Consider the following 18,191-nt stretch of genomic DNA (forward strand, 5'->3'; position numbering starts at 1 on the left):
TCCATCTTGATCATTCAGCTCGCGGCAGGTGTATAACAAGCATTCCTCCCATGCTCGGGGCTGTCCTTTTAGGGACAATCATATACAGGTCTGATTGTGATCTGGCTTTGTTCGGCTTTCGTATGCAGATGTTGAGCAACTATACTAGTTTATCATCATGTCGATCCCACCCTTTCTGATGCAGGAGATTGCCACGATTATGGGCATGCTGTCCGACCTTCGGTCACAGCCCCTGGCGCCACACCGGTTACCGTGCATGAGCACATTGCTCTTAGAAACTCGGCTCGCTCCTATCGTTGCTCATTCGGTGTATGTAGGCCGCTTTGCTGAATCGGCATATTGACCTTCTGGAATGCTCTCTTTCTCTCTGGTCTTGGGACGCAGATCGGACTCCTACACTGTGTACATCTACTGGGCTACGGTAAATACTAGTAGTCTTGTTTTGCGTGCCAAAACCTTAGAATTACCACTGACATCCCTGTTATGCTCAGAGGAAGACTTGATCTCACTTGAACATGAAGAGCAACATTGGTGCTCTTTGAAAACCATGCCGGTTTTGCGATGCGTTCACATTCCATCGTACATGAATCATTCATGTAATGTTCTGTCGCTGCACTCTGCTTTGGCCTGGAGTAGGAAAAACAACGATAATGTATCTGATTTTAAAATGATCTTTGAGTAGCACCAGACATCTGTGGTCTACTGTTTCCACAGTAGTTCAGGGTTAGATTCAATAGGGGATCCACACTGATAGCGAAATCTCAGAGAGAACAACCACAGCTACTACCTTGATTTCATATGTCGAGGTAATTTGGACTGTACAATATCATTTTTCCCCCTTATATTCTCCTAAGGGGTATATATCTGAAGAGAGTGGAAATGATGGGAGAAAACGTGAATCCTGGTTCAATTCTCCGCCCGAATGGCCCGATCGGGCAATTCGTCATCGTGGGCTCTGACTTCCTTCTCCGCCTTCACGTCATCTGCGTTTCCCCCTCTGTTTCTGCTTCCTTGAAATCCGCTTACTTCTCGCCATTGTTACGCCATTGACTTCACTGTCCTCTTACATGCCCCCGCCATGACAATCTTCATACCTGTCTCCTCGTTCTGATGGCATCGGCCACCGTCTCCCGCGCCTGGCGCTCCCTTCCCTCCCAGCTTGCTCGCCCGCGTGTCCATCTCTCCCCTCGTGCACCCCGTCAGCCTCTCTTGCAACTCCGTCAATATGTCCAGGCAGGCCATTACCAGCCTTTCGTCCCCCCCTCGCCAGCCTCCCTAGGTAGACCTACCAAGGCCAAAACCTACGATCGCACCCGAAAATGGCTTCGTCGGCTGTTCTACCTCTCTCTAGCCACCGGCACCGTCTACGTTCTCGACACCCAATTCTACGCCTCGTCTCTGACACGGACGGCTCGCACCTTCAGCTTGGGTCTTCTGGTAGCCCTGGATTACAAGATAAACTTCCGTCCCAACCCGCCGCTGGCCAGAGACATCAACGCCGTACACACCCGCAATGCTGAGCGTCTGTCCGACCTCCTGCGTCACAATGGCGGTCTGTACTTGAAGATCGGCCAGGCTATCGCTATGCAGTCCGCTATCCTGCCCCCGGAATTTCAGAAAATGTTCTCGCGCATGTTCGATGACGCCCCTCAGAACGACTGGAAAGATGTTGAGAAGGTCATCCGCGAGGACTTTGGCCGCTCCGCTGAGGAGGTTTTTGGCGTCTCCTTCTCTGGTGAGCCCGGCAAGGGTGTTATGGAGCGGGCTGCGCGCGCGAGTGCCAGTGTAGCACAGGTACATTGGGCGCGTCTTCCGGATGGTCGTGAGGTGGCAATCAAGATACAGAAACGTGAAATTGCTCAACAGCTGAAATGGGATCTGTGGGCTTTCAAGTAAGCTCCCACCCCGCACCCTGCATCGCACACAAAATGCTAATGAGAACAGAGTCGTTGCCTGGATCTACAGCCGTACCTTTGATATCCCATTCTACAGCTTGGTTCCTTATGTGTCGGAGCGTCTCTCCCTTGAGACCGACTTTGAAAATGAGGCCGACAACTCCGAGCACATGGCGCGTTTGGTCGCCGGGGAGTCCCGTCTCCGCGGCCGCGTGTACATTCCGAAGGTCTACCGCGAGCTCAGCTCTAAGCGTGTCATGACCGCCGAGTGGATTGAAGGTGTCCGCCTCTGGGACAAGGACTCCATCACGCGGACTTGGCGTGGCGGTTGGCGCAGCGGCACCCCAGGCTGCCATGGCACGCCTCTCGATGCGCGCAACACCGAAGACCTTGTCGCCAAAGTGGCTCGCAATCCGAACCTTACGACCAAGATTAAGCCCGAGCGCGATCACTGGCGCGGTGGATACGCCCGCGCTGGTCTCGGCCTTTCTCTTAAGGAAGTCATGACTACTATGGTAGACCTCTTCTCCGCACAAATGTTCCTCTGGGGCATAGTCCATTGCGATCCGCACCCAGGCAACATCTTCATCCGCCGGACTCCTTCCGGTCATCCGGAGCTTGTCCTCATCGATCACGGACTTTACATCCACATGGACACCGAATTCCGACACCAGTACGCCCGCTTCTGGAAAGCCCTTCTCACCTTCGATAACACCACCCTTAACTCCATCGTCCGCGGCTGGGGCGTACAGAATGCTGACCTCTTCGCCTCTGCGACCCTGATGCGACCTTACCGCGGCGGCGACCTCTCGACGCACCGCTCCTTCGAAGGACTCAGCAAATCTGAGCGTGCCACGCGCCACTACGAAATGCAGCAAGCTGCCCGCAAAGCAATTCGTGACATACTCGGCGATGAGTCCAAATGGCCCCGCCCACTGATCTTCATTGGCCGCAACCTTCGCATTGTTCAGGCCAACAACCAGTTCCTGGGCTCGCCCGTCAACCGCGTCAAGATTACCGGAACTTGGGCGTCCCGCGCGCTAGTCGAGTCTCCGGACTTGTCGGCATCGGAGAAGCTGAGGAACTTTGGTCGCCATCTGCTGTTCCGCGTAGTGCTGTTTAGCACGGACCTGTTTTTCTGGTTTACGAAGGTGCGGCAGTTCTTGAGACTTGGTGGTGGTATGGAGGATAGCATCGAGGCGCAGATGCAGGGGATGGCCAAGGATATGGGTGTGGAGTTGAGTCAAAATGTCTTCGAGGGTTAGACAGGGTCTGTGGTTGGACTGTATAAAGGGATCTAGATGTATATTTACCTCTCCTCTATGATATGCTTAATATAAAAGAGATAGAGAAAACTTCACTGTTAATATGGCACATCACTATGCCCATAGGTTTGGATACTTCATCACGAGTTCTTGATATTCACCGATGATCACGTTGAATCATTTCGCACAGAGTATATCCATCGGAAGTAAATAAATGGACCCGACGTATTGCCGATAAACGGTCCACTTGAGCCAGTTCAAGGCGATATTGATTCATAGTGCAGCCGCCGATTTGCCAGGTTTCGGCCTACCCCACAGCGAGGATCCATCCGCAGGCCATCAAAAACTTACGAGATTCAGCCCTACCATAGACCTTTCAGGGGTCCAGCTCTAATGAACATATTAAAAGATATCCCTACCCCATAAAAACCAAGAACTACCCTCCCATTCATTACAAACTCTCATTCCCCAAGACCTTATATCGAACTCCCTAACCAAATCACCATCATCAATGCCACGAACCATCCTCCCATCCCTCTTCGAAACCCTCTCCTTCTACCTAATCCCATCCCCAGAATGGAGCCCCTTCTGGTATAATCTATATGAATGGTTAGGAACCTGCATGATTGTGTGGATTCAGCTCTACTTCTTCGGCATGTCGACTGATATCACTATCCAACTTGTCGGCTTTATTACCATGCATCTTGTTACATTCCCTATTGTAGCTTGGCATGCTTACTATGGTGATGGTTGGACGGAGGAAGCGGTGGATATGTGTTTGGGGATTGTCCCTGTGTTGGGTTTGGATGTGGTTACTGTTTGGTTGGTGTATTGGAGGGGGAGGGGGGGATTGGGTATGTAGTTTGTTTGTTTGTTGGATGTTTTGGGTTGGATTTGCTTTTAAGATGGTATGTTTTATAGAAGTGGGTGGGGAACTGACGGATTACTAGTAGATGAGGAATTAGGAGGGAAGGATTGATTGGGTTCCTGTTCTTTGACCAGGTGATGCAATTGGAATTGATAAAGGAAATTATACGATGTAGGAATCCAAATATGTGATGTAAGTGTGTGGTGTCTTGCCAAAAACACCTTGACTGATGCAGTGGCAACCACAGACGAGAGATCTTCGACATGCTCTATACACATTCAGCTATTCCATGATTGAGGAACCAGACTATACAACTATTTACTTGCTGGGGAATATTGACAACATCTCCGACATATCCCTTCACCCCACCCATATTCCACCCTTCACCACGTATAAAAACTTCAACTCCTCACCGTCACAAACAAATCCCCCGCCGGCGCTGCCGCCGCCAACGACGGCAAATCCATCCGAATGTCCGGAACTATCGGGCTCTCCACAACGCCCCCATCAGCAGTCGTTACCTCCATCTTGAATCTTCTCAAACTCATCGCTACCAACAAATACACCTCCCGCTCAGCAAAATACCTCCCCGGACACAGCGTATGCCCACCCCCGAACGGGAAATACTCCTTCGCCTGTCTGATCTTAGGGTTCTTCAGGAAGCGAGTATAGTCAAACTCAGCGGCTCCAGTGCTGAAGACACCCTCAGCCAAGTGAAAGTTACGCACGGGACCGAAGACCTGGTCTCCTTTGTGGATGACTTTGCTCCCGACGGAGCAGTCATCTACGGCTTTACGCACTGCCGTTGAGAAATTGTATAGCCGAAGGGCTTCGGCCCAGAGGGCGTTGAGATGGGGACATGCGCTGGATAGTTTCTCCATGTCGCATCCTTGGTCTGAGGTTGGGCTGGGGAAGCAGGCAGATATTTCGCTCTCGATGGATGCTTTTAGGGTTGGGTTGGTGAGAATATGGGCAAACATCCAGAAGGCGATGTAGTGGGCGTTGTTGTTTATCCTGTCGTTTACCAATTAGCTTCATTAGTGTTAGAACTTTTGGTGTGGCGGATAAACATACGCCCAACAGATCATCATGATTAGGCCAGCGCGGTCATGAGCGGGCAAGCCCAGGTTAGTCAGTTCAGAGTTCATAGCTCCGAAGATCCAAGCTGTATTTCTTCTCTTGGATTCAGGTAGATCCAGATATACAGCGAGAGCCGCGATAACACGTTTGCGATCTGCTTGCAACCCCGGCGCGAGGAAGTGGGGGAAGTTATAGAAGATCTTCCAGCTGGCATCTTCCCAGCGCTGGTAGATGCGGGTAAATTCCGGCTCAATCTCGAATAGCTCCTCCCCGAAGAAGGTTCGGAATGCGCTCTGCGCTAGGACGTAGCGACAGAAGCGTCCCAGGGGTAGTGTCACCGAAGTATTGGTTCCATCACATTTGAAAGATGTTACCTCCTTAGCCAAACCCTTACGTAGGAGTGAGATATCAAGGAATCGAGACAAAAACACCGGATAAGCCTGCAGTAGGCCATTGAGGTGTTCACCCGGCAGTAGCTGCGTCTTGAACCACTGGCTCTGCAAATGCATATAAGAGAGCTTCTTGGGGTTCGCACACGATAACAAAGATTTCTCCCGTATCTTTTCGTTAGGAAGCAGACGCCCTGGATCTGGTTTGTAAAGGTTTCGCACGTGGTGGGGTGTTATGCCAAAGGCCATGAGCATGCGGGATGTGAAGGGGTCGTAGCTTAGTGCACTGGTGTTTCTCCACACGCTGGATAGGTCTTTGATGTCCCGGATGATTACTGTTGTGCCTCCCATGAGGATGACACTGTAGGGCTCGGTGTCGGGGAAGTAGGCACTGTTTGTGGAGACGTTGTGTTTTAGTTTCAGGGGTTGGTGAAGAGGGGGTAAGGGTGGCATACTTTGCTCTTCGATATACATTTTCTGCGCATCGTACGAAGGATACTGTATGGCCTGTTTGATGGTGCGTTAATTGAAAGATCATAGACGTGGAAGGGGTAAGAGAGACGCACCGATAAAGGGAATCCAGTATGGTAGTATGCGTGGTTCATTAGGGTAGAGGGCGGGAACGATGTAGAAGCGCCAAAGATACCAGAGTGACCATAAAATGGCTATAGATACTGCTGTGAATGCTACGGGGCTTTCTGCAACCCCAAGAGAAATCTTGTGGTGTGACAGTTGCCACTCCATATTGAAGGATACCGCAATGTAGGCTCGTCAGTGGAGGATACTGAAGTGGAAGGAATGAATAAATCAAGCCATTAACATAAAGTGGAGGGGAAAGCGTGGCTCCATGCCCGCGTTCTGATATGGTCAATGGTCTCAATTTCCAGTGCAAACATCAATATGCCGAATGACCGAGGAGGCAGAAGATACTGCAATAAGCACTAGACATTTTGCTTGGAGTTTCTGTCCGTATTAGTCTGCATAGATGACAAGAAATGTGGTAATTTGCAATCCTACCGTCGATACAAATCGTCAGTACCTAAACAGTACCGGCAGTGGCTGTCTCAACAGGAACCTCTGCATTGACCCTGCGCCACGCCCACTCCACTTATCTAGAGTTTGAATCATCATGAAGCTGACCAAAATGGCCCCTTCAAAGGCTGAAGATTTCCAAAATAAGATAACGTTCCGGACCGATTTCTGTCTGGCCCTCCGGCCAACATCCTTCGCACCTCGCTTCCAACATCTAGGACCAATCGATTTGACCAATATCTGCCTTGCGGCATGATGCACGATACTTTTCGTCCTTCTGCGGTATATAGCTGCGCCTTGAGACTTTCTCCCGGGAAGCATTGCAATCCTTTCAGTTACAGTCAACTTTCTTCACCATGGCAGCCGCGTCTGCAACCATAGACATGGCTCAGGTTCCTGCGGGGACCCCTCCCGCCGGGGTGACTCCCAACCTATATGGCAATCCTCCGTCATTGCAATCTACGATCATTGGATTTGCCGCACTCTTCTACATCCTGACCACCATTGCTGTCTCCCTTCGCCTGTATTCTGTTGCTCGGAGCCTACAGAAGGTTGCCGCAGACGATGGTAAGCACTCTCAGCCATGGAGAATTCCATGTACCGCCTCCTCTTGCCTGTCAATCTGACTCACATCGTCTCTAGTTCTATGCATACTTGCCGTGGTACGATGGCTCGAGCGGCGGCCTCCGCATCTCCACATTTCTCCGCGGCTACAATAGCTGACACTTAATTCGGGACAGATCTGCACTTTCGCCTATATGGGTTTTCTGATCCACTGTAAGCATCTGCTTCCCATGAATATAGCCAGTGCTAAAAGGCCTCGTGCCCTCAGTGAGCTATGCAGCTCGGCACATGTGGGACGTACCTTTATCGTGGCTGTATAGCGACCAAAAATACTGGCGACTGCGCTTGGCGCAGAATCTTTTCAACCCGCTTGCCTTTTTCTTTTCGCGGGCGCCAGTATTCGTGCTCTACCGCCGTCTGTTCGATGCCCCACTTCACCGCAATTTCTCCAAGGCATGTTGGGCTGGTCTGATTGCGGCTTTCTTGCTATATATCCATACCTTCATTCTGACGGCAGTTGTCTGTGCCCCGCGCGCGGGCCACTCGTATCTTGATATGGACACCTTCCACCGCTGTTCAAAGGCGTTGCCGGACGCGATCGTGCAGGGAGCTGGGAACATTCTCTTAGATGCCTATGCGCTTATCCTGCCGCAGCCTATTATTTGGAAACTGAAGTTATCGCGGCAGAAAAGGCTGAATATCGCCTTGGTATTCGGTGTTGGTTGTATGTATGTGTCAACCTGCCCCACCTGGACCCTGAATATGGACATTTGCCCTATCATGTGCAGATCCCGACAGCCCACATATACGAGGATCGTCTCTCACTAACAATGCAGACGCCATTTAGTGCTCTACTAGCCAGCTGCATTAGCATGTACTACCGAGTCCAGCTGCACGTTGGGAGCGATACTGACTGGAACGAAGGCGCATACGATGTTACCTCGTAAGTCTTCCGCCCCGAAGGACGTGCCTTGGCGCTGCAGAGACGGCAGGTAATGGGAAAAAGATCAGACTCATTGGACTGACTGCATTCCACCTCTTGGCAGAATCTTGGAACTCAACATCGCTATCATCTGCAGTTGCTCGCCAGCCGTGTGGCGGCTAATACATCGAAACCATTCGCACGGCTCCGATTCCAGAGGCATGGGCAGCATGCCAAGGCGACAACCACGATTAATCTTCTCCTCGCTTACGGGGTCCATAGTTGGGTTGCTCGGCTTTTCACAAAATGCTAGTAAGAGTAGCAGCAACGGCGGAAAGTCGTTTGGGTCCTCATCGTCAGCGACGCCTAATCCTCAACTCAGGCAGGGATCATCAGACCAGCGAGGCCCTTATCACAATTTACATAGCTCATCAGATCTGCCGAAGAATGCGGCTCAATCGGAGGGGTACGAGATGGGTCGACTACATCAGAACGAGGGGAATTGAGTGGATACTTGCTCGTGTATGCAGTCTAAGGCCCCCGATTACAAAGTTCTGAACATCTATAGGCGCTCGTGCTGCTTCTAGTCTTTATAAATAACTGAAAGTTAATACCATGGACACATTACGGTAATTCACATCAGCTTACGGAGTAGTATTTGCAATTTAGCCACTTGTATGATAATTCCTAGCGCAAAGCTTAACTGACATCTCGGAAATTTTGTCATATGCAGACCACTTTAGAGACCTCGCTTAAGAACTTGCACTTACAGAAATCTGCCTTGGGCCCTGTTTCTATCATTCTATCATCATCTACAAGTAAGCATCTATTACGTTCTACATCCACACACCTACACACGAAACATCACCACCCATACACCCGCGTACACCCTAATCAACAAATCCCCGAACCATGCATCTGCAGAAACATAAGCACTAAACCTTAACCTCAAGCCCTACTTTCATTTCCCTTCCCCTCCCTCTTTCCCTCACCCTCCTCCTCACCCACACCATCATCTACAGCCCTCTCTTCCCTCTGGACATCGCCCTTCTCCTTCAACCCATACCCATTCCCCTCCAACTCCGCCCTCAAAACCACCTTCCCCATCCCCAATCCAGCCACAACCCCCACCAACGCAAACGCCAACCCCACAAGCCACACCGTCCTCAACGCCAACCGATACACCTCCCTCACCTGCTCCCTCTGCACCTCACCCAGCCCCGCGCCCCAATCCCCAGCAAACTCCGCCGCCGCACCATACGCCCTCCCATCCAACAACCTCTCCCTCAGCTTCTCATCATCAATGATCCTCCCCGCGTACACATCCACCCTCGCATTGAACACAATCCCCGGAGCCGTAGATCCCCACACAAATGCCAACGACCGGAGAAACGCATACACGCCCGTAGAACTCGCCGTATCGGCAGGACCCAGGGACGACTGAATAGCAGGGAGGATAGTTGTAGCTAGGAAGCCCTGGCCTAGTGCAGCGGGGAGTTGGATGCAGACCCATGCTGCGCGTGGAGAGTTAGCGGAGAGTAGGGTGAAGAGGCCTAACGCGAGAGAAAGGGCTGCGAAGCCTGTGAAGTGTAGTGGGCGGCAGAGACCCGTTCGGGACATGATCGTGCCGGCGACCATGGCGAACGGGATGAGGAAGGCGCTGTAGGGGAGGAGGTCAATTCCTGATGTTAGTGGGGACTTGCGCTGCACGCCTTGGAAGTAGATGGGGAGGAAGTAGAGGGTCCATTGCATGAGGAGGGCGGCGTCGAAGGCGAGGATGAAGCCGAGGAGGCTGTTGCGGGTGGAGAAGAGGTGGGGAGGTATGCAGGGATGGGGACAGTATTTTGGTGGGAGGGCTTCGTAGATGTGGAAGAGGATCCAGCCAATGATGCCGATGATTAGAGGGATGAGGGTCGAAGGGGAGGTCCAGGGGTGGAGGGTGCCGCCGCCAACGAGGGCGAGGAGTTGGGAGAGGATGGACCCGGCGAAGAGGATGTTGCCGGGCCAGTCGATGCGGTAGATAGAGGGGGATGTATTGGAGGAAGAGGATTGGGGGGCATCGAGACGGAGGAAAAACAGCATGAACAGAAGTACGGGCCCGGCGAGGGGCAGGTTGAGGTAGAAGACCCAGCGCCAGTTGGCTTGGGCGAGGGCGCCGCCGAGAACGGGGCCTAGGACGGCGCCGACGGCTGCGAGGGAGAGGACTATGCCTAGGTATTGGCCGCGTTCGCGTTGGGGGACTAGATCGCATACAATTAGGTCCACGAGGATGTAGATGCCACCTGAGCCGAGTCCTTGGACCGTGCGACCGCCGATCAACTGGCCCACTGTGGAGGCACCGCCCGCTAGGCCGCTGCCTAGGAGAAATAGGGCCACTGAGATTATGATGGGATTGCGTCGGCCGTAGATGTCGCAGAGCTGGGCGAGAAAGGGTTGTACGATTGTCTGGGCGATGGTGAAGCTGTTGGCTATCCAGATATAGTCGGTTTCGCCGCCGAGAGAGGCGGTTACTTTGGGGAGGGCGGTGCTGATAATTGCGCCGTCTAAAGCGGACACAAAGGAGAGGAGGCAGAGCGATAGGAAGACGAGCCAGAAGGAGATGGGGTGCTTTCGTGGAGGGGGTGGATGTGTCTCCATTGCTTGAGACCAGTTGTAGGGGTGGAAGGTGTAGTTAGGGTTGTGGGAAGGAAGGTTAAGGGTGCGTTCCGTCTGGTGGGAAAAAGCCTACATATTAACTTGGACGCATATCTTAGGTGTATAGTTTGACAGCTGCGTGGCATGTCAAAGGGCCTTTAAGGGGTATTTGCAAGGGTTCAGTATTGGGGATCTCCCAAACAGACATAGGACACAGTCCAACAGTAGCTCATTTTTGAATCCAACACAAGTGCTAGGCTGATTGTCTCTTTAGATCACTCGAACGGGCCATTCGAGTCTATGTTGGTTCATGATTGTTCTTTGTGAGGTGTCACACTATAATCTTACATACAACACTAGCTTGACCTTAGCGAGGCGCCGTTTGAGGCCGGAGCAGGTCAGAGCAACAGAAGTCGTCCTATTACTCAGACACTAAACTAGATGCATAAGGATCAGCTAGCTAGCCACCTCTAGACTCTCACCCCCAAATCTCTCTCTTTCTTCGACCCTCTCATCCTCTCGCGTTATTTAACGGCTTTCATGTCAACGGCTGTCACTCACTAGTATATCGCTGAACTATGGCTACTGGCACTACTTCCCGTTCGTGGGCCGATGGTCCTTGGCCGTTGATCGAAACACCATCCAAAACACAGGACATTGTGAGTAGGACCTCGGTCATGTCCGATTCTACCCTTCTATTCTGGTGCCATCTGGAAGTGAACCAGAAGATGAAACCACAAAAGCAAAGTTAACAATATCAGTCCAAACATGAAGCTCTCTACATCGCCAACGAGATGGCCTTCGCCCACAACGCCATGCTTCGAGGTTTAAACTCCCTCTATCTGCAAGCCGAGCAAATAATTGAGTCGCAAGACATCGCCGATTTCCTAGTCTTCCTCCGCAGCTGGGCCGGATGGGTATCCCACCACCACACTCTGGAAGAAGAGCAAATGTTTCCTCAATTTGAAGGAGTGATAAAGAAGCCCAATTTTCTCGAAGGAAATGTTAACGAGCACCATACCTTCCAACCCATCCTGAAGCAGCTCCTCGCCTACGGGACGGAAACCAAGCCCGCTGACTACAAAGCCTCGACCGTGCGCAGCCTGATCGAGCAGATGGCGCCTAGTTTTCGCGAGCATCTGGCCAACGAAATCACCAGCCTCATGAGCATGGAGCCGTATGACGGGCCTGCTTTGCTCAAGGTTTATAAGGAGTGTGAGGCTGAGGCGGGTAAGCAGGATAAGGTGAGTCACTTCATCCACTTTATCTGGCAAGGAAGTACTTTGTTAACCAATAACAAATAACACATTTAGAATGTTATCCCGCCCATGGTTCTCGGCCTCCGTGACATAACCTTCGAGGGTGGAAACCAGTGGCCCGCTATGCCACCCTTCTCCACTCACTTTGTTCATTATCTGTTCGCGCGGAAACATGCTGGTGCTTGGCGCTTTCTGCCATCGGATACTTGGGGTAATCCGCGTCCATTGGCATTTGGTAAACCTTAGATACTGAGGAGAGATTGCGGGGGAAGGGACGGAGTTCAATGGTTCTTTTCATACAATGATCAGCGGGATCGGCAATCCTAGCCTGTCAATACGAGTCTTGGCTTTATGTATGGCCACGTAGATGATGAATGAAGCCACTTGGAGCACTACTATTGTCTGCTGTATGGGATATTAGGCCATTTGGGTGTAGACTATATGGTATGTTGAGTGGTAGCAGCTGCGGGCCAAATAAGCGAGCCGCCATTGGTAAGTTGAATGAGTAATATGATGGTTTTTATTAGCAATTTACTACTACTGTCTTCATTAGACATTGGACTTCCAGAAGGTAAACTTCTTCGGTTCTCGGTTAGGACATTAGAAGATAGTATGAAATATAATCAGCGGGGTTGAACTGAAGATAGTGATACATCTCAGAAGCCTCGTGCACCTGGCACGGCTAACGCTATGGGCACTAGACCCTGAACGGGGCTGTGGCTCGGAGAAGACCACAATTATGTCTAAATATCCGGCTGGGCGAACCTAAATTGCGTTACAAGTTCAATATCAATCAGTAATTTTCGAAACTTCTAATACCGGACTTCCCTGCAGAAATGCTGCGGCAGTGCATAGAACATCTCGACAACCTACTCCCAAAACGGCTGACACGAGAAAAGGCCTTAATGTCCGCGTAGCCGTAAGCGATGGTGTTGAGTCACTATAATGGCTGTGAGCCTTACTACTAGATGTCCTTCCGGCTTGTGCAGTCATAGAAGGGAGAAGTGTCAGATGAGCGAGATGGCTGCTGGCAGATGCGGCTCCGATATGTGATTGTACCCTGAAAACCACATATCTAGTCATGTTCGTTAAGTAGACAAGGGCTGACGAGCCGTTTACTTTCACTTTTCTCTTTTACCACACGTATCGAGTATCCCCGCACCGACTTTTGGTCATACAGTGTGACAAAAAGCCCCGTCCATACTGCAGTAAATATGACTGCCCTTGCAGAGGGAATTCAGGCCATGGTCCAACGGGACCTGATATGGATAATCCTGCCGATAGTTGCCTGCCTTATCATCGTTACCTGGATTATAAGATCGACACTGCATACTAGAAAGATTCCAGGGCCCTGGTGGGCACCATATACTCGTCTATGGCTGTTCAGAGCACTCTATTCGGAGCGATGCGCAGATATATATCTTCAGGTTAACCGACAATACGGTAAGTCGACTTGAACCTGACAGTTCATTGAGAAGAGTGAAGATTGAACTAGACCATAGGTCCCCTCGTCCGCATAGGACCAAATCATTTAATCACAAATGATCCTCTGATCTTTAGAAAGATACTTGGGGTGCAGTCAAAGTACACCCGTGGGCCATGGTTTGATGCCTTGCGACTGGATCCCCATAATGCAAATCTAATTACTGAGCGGCATCGGCAAAAGCATGATGCATTGAGAGCAAAGATGGCTCCTGGGGTTAGTTGTTCCTGCTCATGAATATTCTTTTCAGATGTGTATCCGCAAAGCTGACTCCCAAAGTACCAAGGCAAAGACATTCCACAGATGGAGCATGCCATTGACCGGAACCTCCTCACCTGGCTCGACTATATTCAGAGACACGCCGTGACAACGCAAGAACGCCACGTTGCATTCGACATGGCGCGAAGCATACAATGGCTGCTATTTGATATGGTGTGCCATTTATGTCTCGGCCATCCCCTGGGATTCATCGACCATCATGAAGACTGTTATGGATTTCAGAATGTCCTAGAAACCCGCCTGCCCATCGTGGAGAAATTTGCTATCTTCACTGAAATCAACACCTGGATCAAGATGATCTCCCACATACCGATAGTGCGTAGGGTATTACCCTCACCTAAGGATAAGGGCGGTATCGGGGCAATTATGGGGGTGAGATACTACTTCAGCTCGCGGATGTTCTGAGTTAATGATCATCGCCCTGACATGTATCGATAGGTCGCCCAGAAAACAGTCAACGCCCGCATAGCACAGGGCATTCCGCCAAAACATAACGAGACGATGCTAGATTCATGGCTTCGCAACGGCGTCGACGGATCATTAGCAGTCACAGAAGTTACAATTGCCCTGTATGTAACCCCAAATGACACCCTCCCCATACAAATTTAACCCAGGTTATCTAAATTAGTTACCAAGCATTAACTAACAAACATTCCCCAATAGCTTTGCCGGCTCTGACACCACCGCCACCTCGATCCGTGCCCTCCTTCTGCACATCATCACCAACCCCCTCGTCTACAAACGCCTAACCGACGAAATCCGCAATGCAGTCACGACAACCCCTGTGATTACCGAGCGAGAAACCAAATCCCTCCCCTACCTCCAAGCCTGCATCCTCGAAGGTCTACGCATCTTCCCACCCATCACAGCACTACGCGAACGTGTAGTTCCTCCCGGAGGCGATACCCTGAACGGGGTATACATCCCCGAAGGTACGAACATAGGGCTCAATCTCCCGGGTTTGTTACGGAACGAGGTATTTGGGCCAGATGTGGATGTGTTTCGTCCGGAGAGGTGGTTGGAAGCGACGCCGGAACAGAGACAGCGTATGGATCGGGTGCATGAGCTTATGTTTAATTGGGGGAGTACGAGATGTTTGGGGATACGGTTGGCAGTGATGATGATGGGTAAGGTGGTGGTCGAGGTGTTGAGGAGGTGGGATGTGGTGGCTTTGAGGCCACAGAGGCCGTGGAGGAGTAGGTGTCATGGGATCTTTTTGCAGAGGGATTTCGATGTTCGCGTTGTGGATGTGGTGAGGGAATCTGAGAGGTAGGGGCTTGTTGCGGGGGTACTAGAGTATTAGCCTTTGAGCTGTACTTCAGTGGAAAGTCTGGTCTCCCGGAGGGAAAGCCCCATAAAGTGAGAATTAAGAGTTACACTTTATAAATCATATCCTGTTTGTCCTGTGCTTGAGGATCGATTCGTTACTATCTAGTCTTGCGGGCGCGTAGCAAGCCCGGATTTGGGCCCAGAAGATCTACGTTTATGCTGGAATGGCGAATTGATTTGCGAGCTATATTGGCTGGTAGCTGATTCTGTACCGACATAGGCATAAATTGGGGGTATCACAAGAAGTAGGGAGAAACTGGAATTGGTTTCCGAGTATGGGGGGATTTGAAACAAAACGGACAAAGTACTATGCTAGTATGCCGTCGTAGACTTAAAGATGACCAATTATCTTCCAATTGCAGCGACTGGAATATGCTACTAGTAGTACGAGGATCAGAGATATAAAACCAGTGGTCTTACCCACAGGGCTACTACGGTGGCTGTGGACGAAGCCATGATTACATGAAATTCCGCTTAATCATTGTGAATCTTCACTTTTCTTTTTTCTTGTTCTTTGCTTTTTCAGGACAATGTTACTCGTCAAGTACCTAGTCGATCACTACCAGTACTAAAAGGTGGGGTTAAACGCGTCAGGCTGCCAGCTGTCTACAAAATACCCCTAGACGCGATTCGCCAATCCTCCACTTAACCTCGCTTTTCGCGCCCTGACTCCCACTTGGACAGACCACTCAATTGACCAATGTCGCAATCCGAGGACTTCTATCAGAAATTGAATTCGAGATCGAGGCAGATTCGTCTTCTCACATTAGAGCCTGGTAAATGGACAAGGGCTATCCAGTGCACATTGAGGCAAACCCCGTTATCCAGTGCAGGACAATATGAAACTCTCTCTTATGCCTGGGGAGACCCAGCTGTCACCAAGACCATTATTGTAGATAAGAAGCCCTTCCAAGTCACGGTAAACCTTGCATCGGCACTCCGTCATCTCCGCCGTGACACTCCTCGTACGATGTGGATTGACGCCATATGCATCAACCAAATGGATTTGGAAGAGCGCGCATCGCAAGTGAGCTTTATGCGCGATATCTACCAGCGAAGTATCTCGACAGTTATATGGCTTGGTGAGGGCGATGAACGCGTCAAGTCATCATTCAAGCTTGCTCGAAGATTTCGCCAGAAAAATCGCGAAGATCGTCCGTGGCATCCAAAGAGCATTCTGCTCCTTCACAAACTAATTGGGAACAAACATGGGTATCGAAGCTTAGAATTTCTGACTACTGAGGTGCTGATGCGACCTTGGTGGACCAGAGCATGGGTACTGCAAGAAGCCGTGGTATCGAAACGTCCAATAATTAAATTTGGACATGAGGAAATCGAGTGGTACTACTTGTGGTGGCTTGCCAGTGGCCTTGTGGGTGGCATGAACTCGCGCTTCTTGTCTGCTCCAGAATCCGCTGGAACGTTAAAGGAAGTACTTAAAATTCAGAAAATGAGAGTTGCGCTCAAGCAAAAACGCCAAATTCCGCTTGCACAGCTGGTTGCTTGGAATAGACGGCAGCGGTCTACAGATGCCAGGGATAAGATATTTAGCCTTCTGGGCCTAGTGTCGGACACACCTGTGTACTGTCTAAGACCCAATTATTCCGCGAGCAATAAGCTGGTGAATGTGTGTCTTGGCCTTGTGGAGCAATCTATCGGGGAGGGAAGTCTGAATATCATCTGTATGTGCCAGGGAAGCGAGAAGCCCAACTGGCCATCTTGGGTACCTGATTGGGATGTTCACTCAAGTCAGAACGCTGAGATTGCACACCCCTTGATAAGCTCCTTGGCTGATCAAGGCAGAACAGATATAGCTGGTTGGAACAATGGACCTTTAAGTTCTGACTACGATGCATCTCGGTCACTGGCGCCCAAGTACAACTTACTTCGGAGCCCACTGGCTTTAAGAGTAGCGGGTGTTTGTGTCGACACCATTCATCGACTGGCGGAGACTGACCATCCGGATAAACGCAAGCAATGGTGTTCAAAAAGGCCGGATCCATGGGAGAACCTCCTATTGTCGTATTTCCGATGTCCCTCCATCATCAGACAAGTTTCAAACTGGAGATATGTGGGCAAAGAAAGGAGGCCGTGGGCAAGAAATGTGCTTTTATATGCGAAGGAGACTTATCAAGATGTGCGCGCGTATGTTAACCCGGACGATGAGTTTATCTTAGAATGGTCCAGGTTGATGCATGAAGTAAAGAGATCGGGATACGAGTGTGGATACGTCAGCGGTGGCTCGTTCGCGAACGCATACTTTCGGACACTGATTACCGATGTAATGTTCACCGGTAATAGAAAAAAGGGTGTCTTTGACCCTCTATATGCTGATCTTCAAGCTGGGAGTGCTGTTGGAAGAGGCGATAAGAACACTGGATTCGAGGATACTGGCGATTGTCTTAACGGAGATGTGGGAAGAAGCTACGTATTCGCGATAACTTGCGTATCCACCATCAAGCGGGCAACCTCATATCGTCGACTGATGATCTCTTCGAAAAGATATATAGGCCTGGTACCAGCAAAGGCTCAAGAAGGAGACCTCATATGCGTTCTCTTCGGTTGTTCCGTTCCTGTTATCCTACGCAAGCAAGGGAATAACTATACCTTCATTGGGGAGAGCTATGTACATGGGATTATGGACGGCGAGGCAATCGAGATGATGCATGAGGGGCCCTTGGTGGAAGAGGAGTTTACTCTGCTATAAGAAGTTGGCATTGCATGGCGATTTGCTGTTCTATCCTCTTCATTATCACCGACCGTTTTCATAGCGAAAAAGGGTGCATGACTGAATGTTTTGGCTGCAATGTCCGCCGTTGTTTCAATAAATCGTGTTTTTTTTGGCGTCGAACTAGTCTATCTTGGAGTTTCAGTACAACAATTCATGAATTTTTGACCTGCCCGAGCCCGCTAGATTATAGCCTAGCAGCTCCCACAGGTGTTTGGCTAGTAAGGGAAGGAAGATGACCCGTAGGAAAATCTCACATTACTAGCTACTTCATACTTACTACATATTCGTTTCTTATCCGATGTTGTGAAGCCATCTCAGCTCCTATAAGTGTCCCGAACCAAGGGCATAGTCGGAATCTCTACCAATCGTCTCCAGCGTCCTTTCCGATGGCCGGAAGGCACACGTGTTTCTGACCTAGGTCGGGTCCTAGCTGAAAGTTAAGAAAAAAGAAGACGACGACG

The 18,191-nt window shown here is 50.5% G+C and overlaps 8 protein-coding genes across 8 annotated transcripts; 6 read left to right on the plus strand and 2 right to left on the minus strand.

Moving 5' to 3' along the window:
• The first annotated feature begins 1,030 nt into the window (after nucleotides 1–1,030).
• Nucleotides 1,031–3,209, plus strand: BO79DRAFT_288764 (ABC1 kinase family protein). The gene is made up of 2 exons (XM_025688718.1): nucleotides 1,031–1,892; nucleotides 1,945–3,209. The coding sequence occupies exons 1-2, from the start codon at nucleotides 1,111–1,113 to the stop codon at nucleotides 3,158–3,160; spliced, it is 1,998 nt and encodes a 665-aa protein (XP_025537747.1). The 5' UTR covers nucleotides 1,031–1,110; the 3' UTR covers nucleotides 3,161–3,209.
• A 420-nt stretch (nucleotides 3,210–3,629) lies between these two features.
• On the plus strand, nucleotides 3,630–4,139 carry BO79DRAFT_269870 (uncharacterized protein; the record flags this gene model as incomplete). Its single annotated transcript, XM_025687242.1, has 2 exons — nucleotides 3,630–4,014; nucleotides 4,111–4,139. Exons 1-2 carry the CDS (start codon nucleotides 3,672–3,674, stop codon nucleotides 4,137–4,139), a joined length of 372 nt encoding a protein of 123 aa, XP_025537748.1. The 5' UTR covers nucleotides 3,630–3,671.
• A 290-nt stretch (nucleotides 4,140–4,429) lies between these two features.
• On the minus strand, nucleotides 4,430–5,848 carry BO79DRAFT_269874 (cytochrome P450 oxidoreductase; the record flags this gene model as incomplete). The annotated part of the gene is made up of 3 exons (XM_025687243.1): nucleotides 4,430–5,042; nucleotides 5,103–5,406; nucleotides 5,575–5,848. 3 exons carry the CDS (start codon nucleotides 5,846–5,848, stop codon nucleotides 4,430–4,432), a joined length of 1,191 nt encoding a protein of 396 aa, XP_025537749.1.
• A 1,037-nt stretch (nucleotides 5,849–6,885) lies between these two features.
• Nucleotides 6,886–8,040, plus strand: BO79DRAFT_230121 (uncharacterized protein; the record flags this gene model as incomplete). The annotated part of the gene is made up of 5 exons (XM_025684080.1): nucleotides 6,886–7,096; nucleotides 7,172–7,191; nucleotides 7,270–7,306; nucleotides 7,362–7,821; nucleotides 7,941–8,040. The coding sequence occupies 5 exons, from the start codon at nucleotides 6,886–6,888 to the stop codon at nucleotides 8,038–8,040; spliced, it is 828 nt and encodes a 275-aa protein (XP_025537750.1).
• A 923-nt stretch (nucleotides 8,041–8,963) lies between these two features.
• Nucleotides 8,964–10,652, minus strand: BO79DRAFT_269877 (MFS general substrate transporter; the record flags this gene model as incomplete). The annotated part of the gene is made up of 1 exon (XM_025687244.1): nucleotides 8,964–10,652. The coding sequence occupies one exon, from the start codon at nucleotides 10,650–10,652 to the stop codon at nucleotides 8,964–8,966; it is 1,689 nt and encodes a 562-aa protein (XP_025537751.1).
• A 548-nt stretch (nucleotides 10,653–11,200) lies between these two features.
• On the plus strand, nucleotides 11,201–12,249 carry BO79DRAFT_176430 (hemerythrin domain-containing protein). Its single transcript, XM_025679856.1, has 3 exons — nucleotides 11,201–11,308; nucleotides 11,411–11,893; nucleotides 11,963–12,249. Exons 1-3 carry the CDS (start codon nucleotides 11,228–11,230, stop codon nucleotides 12,152–12,154), a joined length of 756 nt encoding a protein of 251 aa, XP_025537752.1. The 5' UTR covers nucleotides 11,201–11,227; the 3' UTR covers nucleotides 12,155–12,249.
• Nucleotides 12,250–13,595: 1,346 nt separating this feature from the next.
• On the plus strand, nucleotides 13,596–14,943 carry BO79DRAFT_256858 (cytochrome P450; the record flags this gene model as incomplete). The annotated part of the gene is made up of 4 exons (XM_025686227.1): nucleotides 13,596–13,607; nucleotides 13,671–14,042; nucleotides 14,109–14,239; nucleotides 14,334–14,943. The coding sequence occupies 4 exons, from the start codon at nucleotides 13,596–13,598 to the stop codon at nucleotides 14,941–14,943; spliced, it is 1,125 nt and encodes a 374-aa protein (XP_025537753.1).
• Nucleotides 14,944–15,699: 756 nt separating this feature from the next.
• Nucleotides 15,700–17,706, plus strand: BO79DRAFT_269879 (HET domain-containing protein; the record flags this gene model as incomplete). The annotated part of the gene is made up of 2 exons (XM_025687245.1): nucleotides 15,700–17,144; nucleotides 17,187–17,706. The coding sequence occupies 2 exons, from the start codon at nucleotides 15,700–15,702 to the stop codon at nucleotides 17,704–17,706; spliced, it is 1,965 nt and encodes a 654-aa protein (XP_025537754.1).
• Between the last annotated feature and the right edge of the window lie 485 nt (nucleotides 17,707–18,191).

This window comes from Aspergillus costaricaensis, assembly GCF_003184835.1.
Source record: "Aspergillus costaricaensis CBS 115574 unplaced genomic scaffold BO79scaffold_23, whole genome shotgun sequence".
In the NCBI taxonomy this organism is placed as follows: Eukaryota; Fungi; Ascomycota; class Eurotiomycetes; order Eurotiales; family Aspergillaceae; genus Aspergillus; species Aspergillus costaricensis.

Bases quoted from the DNA above. Each gene is read 5' to 3' on its own strand.
- BO79DRAFT_288764 (XM_025688718.1), top strand. From the start codon at position 1,111: ATGGCATCGGCCACCGTCTCCCGCGCCTGGCGCTCCCTTCCCTCCCAG. The intron at 1,893-1,944 runs GTAAGCTCCCAC...TAATGAGAACAG, and splicing joins TGGGATCTGTGGGCTTTCAA to AGTCGTTGCCTGGATCTACA.
- BO79DRAFT_176430 (XM_025679856.1), top strand. From the start codon at position 11,228: ATGGCTACTGGCACTACTTCCCGTTCGTGGGCCGATGGTCCTTGGCCG. The intron at 11,309-11,410 runs GTGAGTAGGACC...TAACAATATCAG, and splicing joins CATCCAAAACACAGGACATT to TCCAAACATGAAGCTCTCTA. The intron at 11,894-11,962 runs GTGAGTCACTTC...TAACACATTTAG, and splicing joins AGGCGGGTAAGCAGGATAAG to AATGTTATCCCGCCCATGGT.